The sequence below is a fragment of the Ambystoma mexicanum genome, chromosome 3q (genome assembly GCF_040938575.1).
Source record: "Ambystoma mexicanum isolate Mex_15411 chromosome 3q, UKY_AmexF1_1, whole genome shotgun sequence".
NCBI lineage: Eukaryota > Metazoa > Chordata > Amphibia > Caudata > Ambystomatidae > Ambystoma > Ambystoma mexicanum.
In genome coordinates, this window is record NC_090926.1 from 314,446,473 (window position 1) to 314,460,400 (window position 13,928).

Genomic DNA, 13,928 nt, shown 5'->3' on the forward strand with positions numbered 1-13,928 from the left:
TAAAGAACGTTGTAGGAAGTCCCAGTGAATGAACCATGCCTGGAAGGCGAGTATACCTGGGTGTCTACAGCATCCAGAAGGGGATTCCTGACAGGGGAGGTAATCCATATGTGAAAAGATACCTGTCAGGAGAGTATGCCAGGGGATACAAAGAATCTGAAGTATTCCTGGCAGGGGAGTAGACCAGGAAACCATTCTAAGAAGTTGTGTAGAAGCAACACTTTTGCTATTCTTTTTTCAAAGGACACTTTTTGCCATCCCGACGAAAGTGTTGCGTGAAAGACATTTCAAATGGATTGTGTCCTCCCACGTATTCCCCATCTTAGATATTCGTATCGTCAGCTTTGCTGCTTCGGAAAAAAGAAAATCCACACCAGAGGGCGCTGTGCTTGATGTGGCATCGATGTCCCTCGATGGCTGCCGTAGAGTGTCGATGTCATCTGCAGTATAAATGGCTCGAGCCGCGCCCTTTGGCTTCAGTTCAGTTTTTCTGAAAGCTTTCGCTTTGTGTATGAAAAAGGCGCATCAGTCTTTCGAGATGTCTTCTTCATCTAACCCTTCTTCCCCTAAAAGTGGCTTTAAAACGTGCCAGAAGTGCGGGAAGAAAATGTCTATAACTGATCCCCATTGAGTTTGCCTCTGGTGTTTGGGTCCAGACCATCAAGTTGACTAATGTGGTTCCTGTCAGGCTATTACGAATAAAGCTCTCAAGGAACAACGAGGTAAATTGGCAGTAGGGGAGGAATCTTCGAAGGCCTCTTCGAAGAAAAATAAGGACTCCGCGGAGTCTAGGGAAAAGTCCTGATGTAAATCAAAGACATCTAGGTCGAGGAGTCGGTCAAGAAAATCTTTGTCTTCTTAGAAGAAGGCGAATAAGAGGCGTCACTGATCTCCCTCGTCTTCTGATACAGGGTTTATCACTTGCCCTTCAAAGCATGATTCCCCTAGAAAATGGGAGGCTTTTAGAGCCTCAAAGATGCAAATCTTCGAGAATGCGACCCATCCTCCTCGAATAAATCACCTGAAGACCATGCCCCAGCTCATTCTAAGGACGAGAGGAAGGTCAGACTAGACGCTCTAAATCCGGTGACAAATCGTCGAGGGTGTCGTCGAGAGAACCCTTTCCGATACCTCATAAAAAGAGCAAGACAGCCCATTGGTGCATAAACCGAAGCAGACGCCAGACAAAATGGCTTTGGATGCCAACCGTCATCGAAACCTGTGTCGAAGGTCTCCTCAACGCCTTTGTCGAAGACTTACTCAACACCAGTGTCGAAGGTGGCGTCGACACCTTCCTCGATGGCGCTTACATCTAAAGCTCCTTCGACTTTATCGAAGCCAGCGTCGACAATATCAACGCCTTCGTCGAGGGCAACATTGATTCTGGCACCTGTATCGACTCCCTTGGCAAAACCAAGGTCAATGCCCTTACAAACCACGGGTAACATTTTTCACCCTGTGCAAAGGAAAGACCTTTTCAAGTCTATGGCCTCTTATTTATGAGGAACAACAATCCTCGGATGAGGAGATTTCCCCTTTTGGGGTAAAATATGGTACAAGGGATGTTCCTGAAGAACTAATCCACCCTCAATTCAAAATGTCTGAAACAGCTAGTCTCCAAACAGCTAGTGGTATAGACACGTCGCCTGAATTGGAATTCAACAAACCTGACCCAGCTGATCATGCAGACTCAGCTTATAGAAATATTATGAATAGGTTGGTGGAGTGCATGTGGTGGAACAGAAATTCACCCGCCTACGAACAGGATGACATGACAGAAATTCTTAGTCTAGGTCCTCAAAATGATCCTGTTCTTCTTTTTCACACAGCACTTCCGAGGAAGGTTATGGCCGCATTGGAAACCCCAGAATCTGGACCAGCGGTGAACAAAAGTTTTGCTAGGAAATATAGACCACCTTCCTCTGACCCTGACTAACTAGGCATCCCACACCTGAAAGCTTAGTCCAGGGAGCTACATCCACTAGACATTCGACATACCCTTCTATTCCCCTAGATAGGGACAATGATATGATATGGCATTTATAACGCGCTTATACACCAGTGTTTCAAGGCGCGACGAGGCAAGGGGGGGGGGGCGAGGGGCAAGGGAGTACAGACAACGATCCTACTAGGCCAGGTGTCATTCAGATCGCGCAAGTGCATGGGAAGGGGGGGGGGGAGGGTAGAGGGGAAAGTGCAGTACATGGGAAGTGGAATAAATAAGACACATAAAACAGCCAGCTAGTAAGTGCAAAGGAAGTACAGACGTAAGTGCTGGTAGGGGGACTGAAGGGATACAGAAAAACGGTCCCCAAGTGCAGGGGTTGCCAGTGAGGCAGTGCAGGTGGGTAATTGACGGGGCTTGGGCCAGAGATCAGAAAGGGTGGCCAGGTAACCAGTGCAGTTTCAGTCAGGAGTTCAGCAAGGGAGGGGAGGAGCGAAAGCAGAAGCAAAGAGGAAGGTTTTGAGGTGTTTCTGGAAACAGAGATGGTTCTCCTCGATTTTCAGGGAGGCAGGAAGGCTGTTCCAGAGAGAGGCCCGTGCCGAAGAGCATGATCTGCCACCAACTCGTTGCTTGGAGAAGCGACTGGCCCTAAGGGAGTTGGAGGCAGATGAGCGAAGAGCTTGAGAAGGAAGGTATTTAGGAAGAGAGTTGAAGGTATTGCGGCCCCAGACCCCAGATAAAAGAATTGATGCCTGGTCTCGCAAGTTTTTTTTTTCTCGAGCAGTATGGCTTTAAAGTCAACAAATGCGACTTGCACCCTTGCAAGATTTACATACACCCTGTGGGATTGTATTAGTGCGGCGGCTGAACACATTCCTGAGGGCGAGGAACGAGACTGCTTCCTTGCGATTGTGAAATGTGTGAAGGAGGCTATGGCGGAATGCCTTCAATCGGGACTGGACACTGCTGAGAGCATCAGCAGGTCCATGGCGTCTAGCACAGTTCTAGGCAGGTTTGCGTGGCTGATAGTCTGGTTTTGCACCGGATGCGCAGGCCAGACTTCTCAATATGACATTTGACTGCTTTAGGTTGTTTGGCAGCAAGGCGGATGAAAGTTTGGAGAAGCTGCAGACCTCTAAGGCGGCGGCTAGGTCACTTAGTGCCACCATACGTCAACCTCAGCAACGCTCCTACTCAGGCTCATCTTCCTGGAGGGGTAGTCCTTTTCATTTTTATTCCTCATTTGGAAGAGAGAGGACAAAGAACGTCCTCGGGGTGGACGAGGAAAAGGTGCTAGATCAGCCCAAGCAGCAGCATCTGCCCCTCAGCCGCTGCAAAGCCACTCTGAGGCCTTGACCCACAAGACCCCGGTGGGAGGCAGGATCTCTCCGCATCTGAACGTATGGTGGGGTATTACTTCAGATGCTTGGGCACTGGAAACAGTGACTCAAGGTTACTGCCTTCCTTTTCAGAAAAGGCCTCAAGACCATCCACCGGGATAGAAGTCTGTCAAAATTCCAGATCTGCTCCTGTTGCAGGAAATGTTTATCCTGCTAGAGAAAGGTGCAATAGAACATGTACCTGTAGCGGAGGGGTACAAGGGTTGGTATTCCCCATACTTCCTCATCCCAAAAAAGGACAGAGGATCGAGACCCATCTTGGACTTAAGAAACTTGAACAAGTTCCTCAGGAAGGACCAGTTCAAGATGGTAACCCTTTCTCAGATCCTTCAGGCTCTCGAACTCCAAGAGTGGTTGGTATCATTGGACCTTCAGGATGCTTACTTTCATGTGCTAATCCATCTCAAGCACAGGAAGTACCCGAGGTTCGCGATTGGCAGTCCTCACTATCAGTTTCGAGTTATGCTATTCGGGTTGACCTCTGCCCGAGGGTTTTCTGCAAGCTGATAGCGGTAGTGGTAGCAAGTCTCAGGAGAGGGGAATTCATGTCAATCAGGGCACGTTCACCCGAACAGGCCCAGGAACATCTGAGCATGACCTGCCACTTCTTACACAGACTGGGCTTCTCCCTCAATTACAAGAAGTGAAATATGATACCATTCCAAAAACTCCAATTCATCGGAGCAGTCCTGATACTTCTCGGGCAAAGCCTCGCCTCCCGAGGTGAGAGCTCATCACATTCTTCAGATGGTCCCAAAGTTCCAGAATGCCCAGCATCTGTTGGCCTTCGATTTTCTGAGGTTGCTTGGTTTCATGGCATCCTGCATTCTTCTGGTGCCAGATGCCAGATTGAGAATGAGATCCCTTCAATGGGCCCTCAGGACTCAATGGTCCCAATTTTCGGGGAATGTCAGATCTTTTGCAAGTTCCAGCCAGGGTGGCTCAAGATCTTTGGTGGTGGGCTTGCAAGGACAATATTCTCAAGGGCGAATCTTTTTGGCAACCATTGCCGGAGATAACAGTAGTGACGGACGCCTCACTTAAAGGGTGGGGAGCCCACAACAACGATCTGACAATCAGCGGTCATTGGTCGGAGTCCAAACTACAAATCAACCTTTTGGAGCTGAGGGTAATCAGACGAGCGCTGAAGGCCTTTCTGACCTCTGTACGGAGAAAGAATGTCCTGATTATTATGGACAACACAGTGGCAGAGGAGTAGGGTCACTGCCACTGTGCAGAGAAGCAATGCAGCTCTGGTTCTGGGCAATACAAGAAGGAATCTTTGTCGGCAGGCAATACAAGAAGGAATTTGTCGGCAGTTGACCTAGCCAGAGAGTGTAACGCGGCGGCGGACACTCTGAGCAGGCAGAGCAGTGTCCCATGAGTGGGAACTATCTCAGGAACTCCTTCAAGATATCTTCACCCTTTAGGGAACCCCACAAGTGGATCTGTTCGAGACCAGTGTCAACAGGAAGTGCGAACTGTACTGCTCAAGGGAATTTCTTCCAAGATGAGCTCTAGGGGACATGTTCATAGTGGACTGGGAATTTCCACTCCTGTACACGTTTTTTCCATTCCCTGTGATTCCTCATGTAATTAGGAGGTTGAGAAAGTTCAGGAAAACCATGATCCTAATTGCTCCGGATTGGGCCAGGAGGACATGGTACCCAGACCTTCTGGACATGTCCATCTGCCCTCCAATAAGTCTTCTACTAAGAGGATTTTCTCTCGCAAGAGGAAGGTCAGGGTCTCCATCCAGAGGTCAAGACACTGAGCCTTCAGGCATGGTTTCTGAGAGGCTAAGATAGAAGGATTGGAACCTCACGGACGACGTAATGGAGATTTTGCTTTCGGCCAGAAGGCCAGCAACAAAATCTTTGTACCGGTATCGTTGGAACAAGTTCAGTAACTGGTGCAAGGATAAGAATGTAGATCCATTCCTATGTGGTACACCTATGGTACTTTCTTTCCTATTACATTTGGCCAATCAGGATACTTAGCTGCGCTATCTATTTTTAAGTCCTCCTTGGAAGAGGTATCTTATTTAAAATTCCATTGATTGTGCAATTCTTAAAGGGTTTCACTAACGTGTACCCTCCAGTCCCATTCCAAGTCCCTGTTTGGGATCTAAATTTAGTATTAAAATGCCTGACATGCATTCCTTTTGAGCCTTTGCATTCTTGTCCGCTAAGGCTTCTCACTTTGAAGACAATCCTACTAGTGGCTTTTACATCAGCCCGCAGGGTGAGTGATTTACAGGCTCTCTTGTAAGCCTCCTCACACCATCTTCCATAAAGACCAAAAAGTCAAACCTTAATTTTTACCAAAAATAGTCTACCTTTCACTTGTCTCAAAAGATCACATTGCCATCTTTCTATCCTCCCCCTCATGCAAGTAAGGAGGAAGAAAGACTCCACAGGCTGGACCCAAAAAGGGCTCTCAGCTTTTATATTTCTAGACTGGCAAAAATTCAGCAAAGTGACCAGCTTTTCATTGGATACACCGCCCACAAATTGGGACTGGCAGTAACGAAACAGACCTTATCCAGATGGATAGTTTTAGCAATTGGAGGGTGTTACAAGCTGGCAGGTTAAGAACCTCCAGATGGGCTAAGGGCTTATTCCACTAGGGGCATGGTGACTTTGACGGCTCTTCAGAGCGGTGTCCCGGTGCAAGATATTTGTGCAGTGGCCACCTGGTCGTCCATGCACACTTTTCTGAAACACTATTGTTTAGATTCCACCTCAGCCCAAGGGTGTCTTTTTGCTAAGGCCGTTCCACATACAGTCCATGAGTAAAATTAATTGGTACTCCCTCCTCCAAATTTTCACTGCTATGGGAGTCTGAGATGAGGAAAACGTGGGAGGACACAATCCATTCGAAGAACAAGTTACTTGCCAATTGTAACGTTCTTTCGATTGGATGTTCCTACCACGTATTGCTCATCGACCCTCCCAACCTACCCCGCCGTACAATTTATGTATTTTACACTCCGTTACTTGAGAGCTTACGGTGTAAGGGTACGCTTTATCAACTCATCAATTAAGATCAAAAAAACAGAACTGAAGCCAACGGGCGCGCCTCGAGCCATTTATACTGCGGAGACGTCAACACTCTACGGCAGCCCTCGAGGGACATCAACGCCACAACATCGAGTACAGAGCCCTCTGGTGTGGAACATTTTTTTCCGAAGCAGCAAAGCTGACGATACGAATATCTAAAATGAGGAATACATAGGAGGAACATCCAATCGAAAGAACGTTAGTTGGTAAGTAACTTTTTCTTCTGCTACTATTAAGGAATCCTTGCTTGAAAAGGACACTTCTGCTATCCTACCTGAAATAGTCAAGGGGAAGGGAACCACACCTTGGATTCAAGGATTTTGTTGAAATTCCGTGGTTTTTACACACTTTTTGCTAAATCCTAATCTGAGACGCTTACCTTACACCTTTATTTGTTCAGTGTGAAGGTCGGATATGTTTTGGGCAACAGAAACTCATTAGGATCGGGGCAGAGGCCTTTATCCAGCCCTTTTCTTTTAATAAAGATGTCTGATGTTGAAAACATTGCAACTTTGTGTCTGCCTCTCATTTCTGACCCTTTCACTCCTAGAAGTGGTCAACCATGAGTTCGGTGCACGAGCCTGAATAGGGTTTTTTTCACCACATTTCTGCTACAAGGATTGTATGGCTTTACAGTCTACTTCCTAACTCTCTTGTCGGTTTGTGATATAAGTTCTGGGCAAGGATGCCGCCCTGGGTCACCCCTTAGTATGGTGGGATTGGGTAAGTTAGCCTAAATCAATTGTACATACCTTTTTGAACTTCCAACGTGCTTTATTCTGTATTTGCATCCAACCCACTGGCCGTCTTCTGGAGGGCCTTTCATGACTCCATGATACGATATGGCATTTATAACGCACCCATACACAAGTGTTTCAAGGCCCGACGAGGGAAGGGGAACAAGGGAAGACGGACAACGATCCTACTAGGCCAGTTGACATTGAGATCGCGCAAGGGAGGGGGGAAAGGGAGAAGGGGAAAGTGGCGGGGGCAATGCAGTACATAGGATAACAGTAAAATAAAAACAAAAAAAATAAAAAAATGGTGCAGTTGGGTGGTGGTAAGTGCAGACATCAGGTGCTACAAGCGTGCTGCAGGGATACAGAGAACAGCCCAGAGTGCAGGGGGCAGTACAGGTGTGTGCAACTGGCGTGGAGAGGACCTGGGCCCGAGAACAGAGGGTAGCCAGGTGACCAGTGCAGTTTCAGCCAGGAGTTCAGCAGGGGAGAGGAGGAGAGAAAGCAGAAGCAGAGAGGAAGATCTTGAGATGCTTCCGGAACCGCAGATGTTTCTCCTCAAGTTTCAATGAGGCAGGGAGGCTGTTCCAAAGGGAGGCCTCAGCCGAGGAAAGCGTTCTACCACCAACTCGTTGCTTGGAGAAGCGACTGACCCTGAGGGAGTTGGAGGCGGATGAGCAAAGGGCTCGAGAAGGAAGATATTTAGGAAGAGAGAAATTAAGGTATTGAGGCCCCAGAAGACCTTGTAGTCAATGCAGAGGGTTTTGAACTTAATCCTCGCAGCCACTGGGAGCCACTGCAGAGATTTCAGTCCTGGAGAGATACGATCCCTGGACTTGAGGCCAAGGACGAGTCTTGCAGTCCTGTTTTGGATGAGTTGCAGAGGGTGGAGTGTAAATGCAGGCAGATTTAGAAAGAGGCTGTTGCAGTAGTCCAGCCCCGAGAGAACCAGATCTCTGGAGACAGTAAGCTTCTGGGGGAAGGAGAGGAAAGGAAGAATACCTCTGAGGAGGTGCAGCTGCACGTGTGACTTCTTAGAGACGTCCGAGATGTGAGGAGAGGAGAGTGTGGAGTCGAAGATGACCCCAAGGTTTTTAGCCTCACAGGTGGGAGCAGGAGGAGGGCCGAGAGAGGCCGGCCAGAGTGACAGGAAAGGAGGGAGCAGGTGTGCTATGAGGAGAGTCTGTCTTCCTGGCTGGCATTAAGGCAGAGATCATTGGCAGTACACCACACCTGGATAGCAGACAATCCGAGATGAGAGAAGAGGTGGCTGAAGCGAGCCAGAAAATGAGTTGTCATCTGCATAGCACTGAAAGTTGGGGCAGAGAGCGGCAATGCGGGGTGGGCAAGAAGTGCCAGGTATTGGTTGAACAGCCAGGGGGAGAGGTTAGACCCCTGGGGAACACCACAGGTAGAGATGGAGGAGAGGGAAGGACCCAAGTTGGACCTGGGAGGTTCGATCGGAGAGGAAAGAAGTCAGCCACTCCAGGGCCTGATCAATGATACCCAGGTTATCACGGAGACGGTTGAGCAGGATGGCATGGTTGAACGTGTCAAAGGCAGAAGAGAGATCAAGTAAGATGAGAACGCAGGGGGTGTTGGAATCGAGGTTGGAGAGCAGGTCTTCACGGATGTTCAGGAGAGCAGTTTCCGTGATTCTGGCAGCTCTGAAGCCAGACTGATGATCATGGAGACCACCAACAGATTCAGAGTGGAGATTAAGCTGGGAGATGGCCAGCTTTTCCAGGAGTTTACCCAGGAAAGGAGTGATGGAGATTGGGCGATAGCTGAGCAGGACTGGTCGGCAGAGGGCTTCTTAAGAAGAGGGTGCACAAGGGAGTACTTCAGAGGGGAAGGGAAAACTCTGGTGGCAAAGGAGTGGTTGCAGAAGTCGGCCAAAGCAGGAGCCAGGGTGTCAATTTGGTCCTTGATGGTTTAAGAGGAAAAGGGGAGAACCTTTTTTGATGAGACTTTCATAGATTGGACTTGTCTAGAAATCTTGTGGGGGGAGAACACAGGAAAGGCAGAGAAGGGGGGGGACTGGCCACAGAAGGGCCAGAGGAAGAGAGGGGAGTAGTGGAGGGAGGAGGAGAGGAAGAGAGAGGACCGGATGTCATGAGGTTTAGAAATTAAATGGCAGGCAGAGGGGACAGGAGAGGTGGAGACTGCAGCAGGATTGGCCAGCATCTTGCAGATTTTAAAGATTTTGGCCGAGTTGGTGGATGCCGCAGAGACGCAGGCTTTGATGTGGGCTCTCTTCTTGGTGCGGACAGAGAGCCGGTATTGCCTTTGGAGCAGGCGGCAGGCCAGTTTGTCAGAGGATGTACAGGAAGCATGCCATTCCTCTCAGCCACCCTGCACTTGCGTTGCAGGGTGACGAGGTCTGAGTCATACCAAGAGTTGCACTTTGCTTTGGGCTTCAAGCGGATCCTCATGACAGGGGTAAGAACATCAAAGAGTATCCGATAAACCAGAGTGGAGCACAGAGAGGTCTGTGTCAGGTTGTGAGTCAGCCGAAAGGGGAGCAGGGGGAGAGAAAGTGACGGCGAACGCCTTAACTGATAAACAATCGCTTCATGGGTCGGATAACCGAGAAGGTAGGTGGCAGTGCTGGAGTAAGCTTGGCCTGAGGGGTGGAGGGAGTGAGCTGGGAGGAAAGGAGAAAGTGATCACTCCAGGAGAGGACTGCTGAGGGGGATAGAAAGGGGAAGGTCTGAAGAGATCAGAACATCCAGAGTGTGCCCTGCAGAGGGAGTCGAGCCAGAGGGGAGAATAGAAAGAGAGAGTGTCAGAGGTCGCGAAAGAGTCCAGAGGAAGGACTGGAATAATCCAGGTGGATGTTAAAGTCTCCAAGAAGGAGACGTTGAGTGGTCGAGACCAGGAGGGAAGGGGAGAGGTTGCCCACTCAGAGAGGAAGGAGATCTGACCAGGTGGCCAATAGATGATAGCCACAGTAAGGGAGTGGCTAGGAGAGGGAGAGCCTGCAAAGGCATCCGGAAGAGGAGTAGGCCTGCATGGGAATGACAGAGGCAGGAATCCACTCGGAGAAGATCAAACTACACCCCCTCCGTAATGATTGGGCCTGGGCACGGAGAGGATCTTGTGGCCATCAGGAAGGAGAGTGTCAAAGCTTGTGACAGAGCTGGCTGTGATCCATTTCAGGGTGAGACAGAGTACATCAAGGTCAAGTTCCTCAAGGAGACTGCAGATGTCACAGGAGTGTTTTACAGCAGAGCGAGAGTTGAGAGTGGCAATAAGGAGAAGATTGCTGCCCTTGAAAGACTTCCAGGGAGGGGTACAGATCAGAGGTACGCTCTGCGGAGGTGTAGAAAAGGTGGGGGGGCAGAGAAGGAAGGAAGAGAGGGCCAGGTAGCCAAGGAGGAGGCAGCAGGGGGTGGCAAGGGAGCTGTGGAGGGAAGAGAGGGCACAGCAGGAGAAGAAAGGAAATTGATGAGGCGCTGGAAGCATCTATGAAAGAGAAGAAGGGTGCCCTCTGCAAGACCCAGTTTGGCTATACTACATATTGACTTAACTTTAAGAATCTGGGTTTTTTGAGCCACCTCCAAGCCTTTGTTCGATATTCGAGCCGTACGCCCATTTCAAACTGCCCTGCTGGTTCCCTACATTACCTCTCTAGACAATCCATTGCTTGGGAGCTTCTGTATTAACCACACACCAACTCTCAAACCTTACTCTGCAGCTACTCTACCAAGTGAGTTTGGTTACATTTTGTGTGTGCACTTGCCTGCTCCACTAAAGTTGGCTTCCCTGAACCCCCACACCATTGCTGGTTCTGACAAAAAGCCTAAGAATGATTAAAGGGCAAACAACTTCATGAAATGTGTGGTAGCTACCCATATGCGTGCGTGCAGTCTCCCATCCCCCGTGTTGTAGCTTTCATGCTGCCTACGTGCAATTGATGCTATTAACAGTTGTGAGAGCCAGACCACACCTATTCCAAATCGCATGACCATCATTGTTTGTTTTTCACAGGACCTTGATGTCGTAGGTGATGGCATGCAGAGTCCCCCGTCTCCTCTGCTCTCTGACCCTTCCACTTCCCTAGAGAGCAAGCTTTTGCCTATGAATGTTGCCAGGAAAGATTGCCAATCCTCCAGCGACCTAAAATCATCCCTACAGCCAGATCGGAGAAACACATCTGGGAACCTAAGCAATTCCGGACAGGTATTTAAAACCTCCAATTTTTCAATCGGGATTATTCACAAAGTTAAATTCTGCAGTGCTGGCATTTTTCACACATTGTCCTTGCTCCTTCAATTCTCTGAACCTGTAAAGGTCGATCAGCAGTAGGCTAATGTGTATTGGGCAACCCTTGTTTTGTGCTGGTTCCTCTTGGGGAGTGGGGGCTCCTGGAAAAGTATGGGTTCTTCCTGTAAAGTAGTAAATGTAAATATCCCTTTTGTAAGTGAAGGAAAGTCTCCCTCCTTGACCTTGCATCCCATCTGTGACTTACAAAAGAGATTGTGGTCTCCTCTGAGAAAAGGCACTGTGAGCTGGTGTGGCTTGGTCTTGGAAGGCATCTTCCATTCTGTCCTGTGCATGGTGAGAGGTTGAGTTTTTTTTTCTTCTTTTTTTTCTTTTTTTTCTTTTCTATCCAGTGGCAAAGTCCTCGCATTTCTAAATGTGTTTGTTGTAGGGATGTTATTAAATCTCTATTCCTGCTTCATGGTGACAGTCCCGTTATCCAGTGTCAGGAACATTTTTCTTTTCGCTGCTTTCGCTTTATTAGACCTCTATAGTCCTGACTTTTGGAGGTATGTAAAGCCTTTTTGCTTTACTTACATTGCTAAGGTGTTCTGTTGTGAAAGTAATGATCAGTCCCTATAGCTCAGTGCAGGGGGGAGACTGTCCTCCATTACGAAGTTCCCTGTTTACACATCACCTTACAGTGAAGTGTGGTGAGGATACTTTGTATCACTTTCTCTTTGGTAACTTGCATGATATGTGCAAGATGGGATATGGGTAGCCATTTTGTTCTACATTCTAGCATGTGCTGTTGCATGTAACTGTATAATGCAGTTTCGAGTACCAGATATTCTAAAATGGTTGTGCAATGAGATTTGCCCTTTTTTGTTAGCAATTTAGTAGTTTGGCCTGCTTCCTGCCCCTGAGAGCTGGATTTGCCAAATATGGTCAGTTCTTTCCAGGGGACAGCCTCCACCTTCCTGGCCAAGGCAGTGGTATATAGGTTTGTGGCTGGATGTGGGGTCTGGGACAGTCTGGTTCCAGTCCACACCCTGGACAAAAGTCTCTTGTTGGGCAGATGTGGTGGCTGGAGGCTGTCCAGGATTGGAAAGCCCCTGCCAGTTTCAATGGTGCAGATCCTTACGATTGGTGGTTCTCGGTGCACCTTCAGCTCTTATTTGGGCTAAAAGGTGGACCCCTACAGCCATTACTCAAATCTTTTTAGGAGCCAAGTAGCCTGTGAAGAGGAGCATCCTACTGATGACCCAGAACTCGTTGCAGCCCCATCCAGCATTGTTTTTATTATGTTTTTTCTTTTTTTTCTTAACCATCCTGGCTAAGCTCTGCTCCTTTGCTGATCACTGGAAGGCCTACTCCTCCCCCTCGACCGGTGGGAACAACCCATCTCAACAATCCTGCCATTGAAAGCCTCTGGAAAAGCCCCAGAACCATCCTGTGGGCTGACGAGCTTCAGCCTGGGCTATCTTGCTGTATTGCTTGTCGTCCCACAGACCTTTGACTCGACAAACAAGGGTCCCTCTCTCTGCAGTTGCAGCTCTCCTTATGAAGAGGGGCCTTGCAGGACCAGCTTCTTTGTTTCTGCCAGGAGGGTAGACTTCTGCCGTTTGATCGCGTTTGCCATAGCTGAATTCCACCTGCATAGTGTCCTGGGGTTCCTTTTGAAGTCATCAACATCGTGGTGGTCCTTTGTTCATCGTGGCCCAGTTGTCCACTGCCAGAAACCGTCTCGCCAGAGCGCTGAACCAGACTACCTGGACCTAATTCCTGAAGCCGAAAATGACCTCTCCACCTACAAACCCCTAGCATGAAACAAGATGCAAAGCACAGGGGCCCTGCACATTCAGGGGCCTCTGAACTGGTCGCTGAGTGAATTAAGGTACAGGGGTTGAGTTAACTTGCCTGTTATGACTCCGCCCCCATAGTCCTCCTGTCCACCACCATAGAGTTTAGAAGCCCTTGCCTGAATGTGATCAGCGGAATTCTGGTCAAGGATGCCCCACAACTTAGCTTCTCCTAAGGGGGCAGGATTTGGAGACATCTGCCAAATAACTATACTTCTGATGCTTGTTAATCTGCTTAGAATCACATGCTGTGCATATAGTCCGACATCCAGTGGTAACCGCTGAGTATTGCATCTTGTCTTTCGGGGACTGAAAGGGGACGTCGGCATAGGCGTGTCTGTAACACTATCCCTATCGTGACGTGTAGTGTGCCCAAAATCACTCACGTGCCGAGGTACCTCAGATTGTTTTTTTTTTTCCGCCCAGATAACTGGTCACCCTATAGCAGAGCTCTTCATAAGAGACCTGTTCATCTTTATACTGACTTTTTCGGTTATTTCCCCATAAATCACTTCGACAGCGATTCAAGCAACTTTGGCGAAGCCTGCGGAAGTTTCTAGGCGGTGGATTTCGGCGCATAAGACCCGGCGGCTGAGCCAACCACGTGGCCAGGCCCTCTGGCCTGCCTACACAGTAGGGAGAGTGGGGTTGGGTGGCCATATCTTTCGTTATGTCTCTCCTCTTCTCCCTCTTTGCCCTCTAGGTCTGGTCATCTT

General features: G+C 48.8%; 1 protein-coding gene across 2 annotated transcripts in view; it reads left to right on the top strand.

The window, feature by feature from the left end:
• The window catches only part of KANSL2 (KAT8 regulatory NSL complex subunit 2), a 492,186-nt gene that overhangs the window by 439,175 nt on the left and 39,083 nt on the right, over positions 1-13,928 (top strand). For both annotated transcript variants that reach the window (XM_069653861.1, XM_069653862.1), the window contains one exon: positions 11,138-11,329. In XM_069653861.1, coding sequence (XP_069509962.1) covers positions 11,138-11,329 — 192 coding nt within the window. The remainder of the gene's footprint in view (positions 1-11,137; positions 11,330-13,928) is intronic.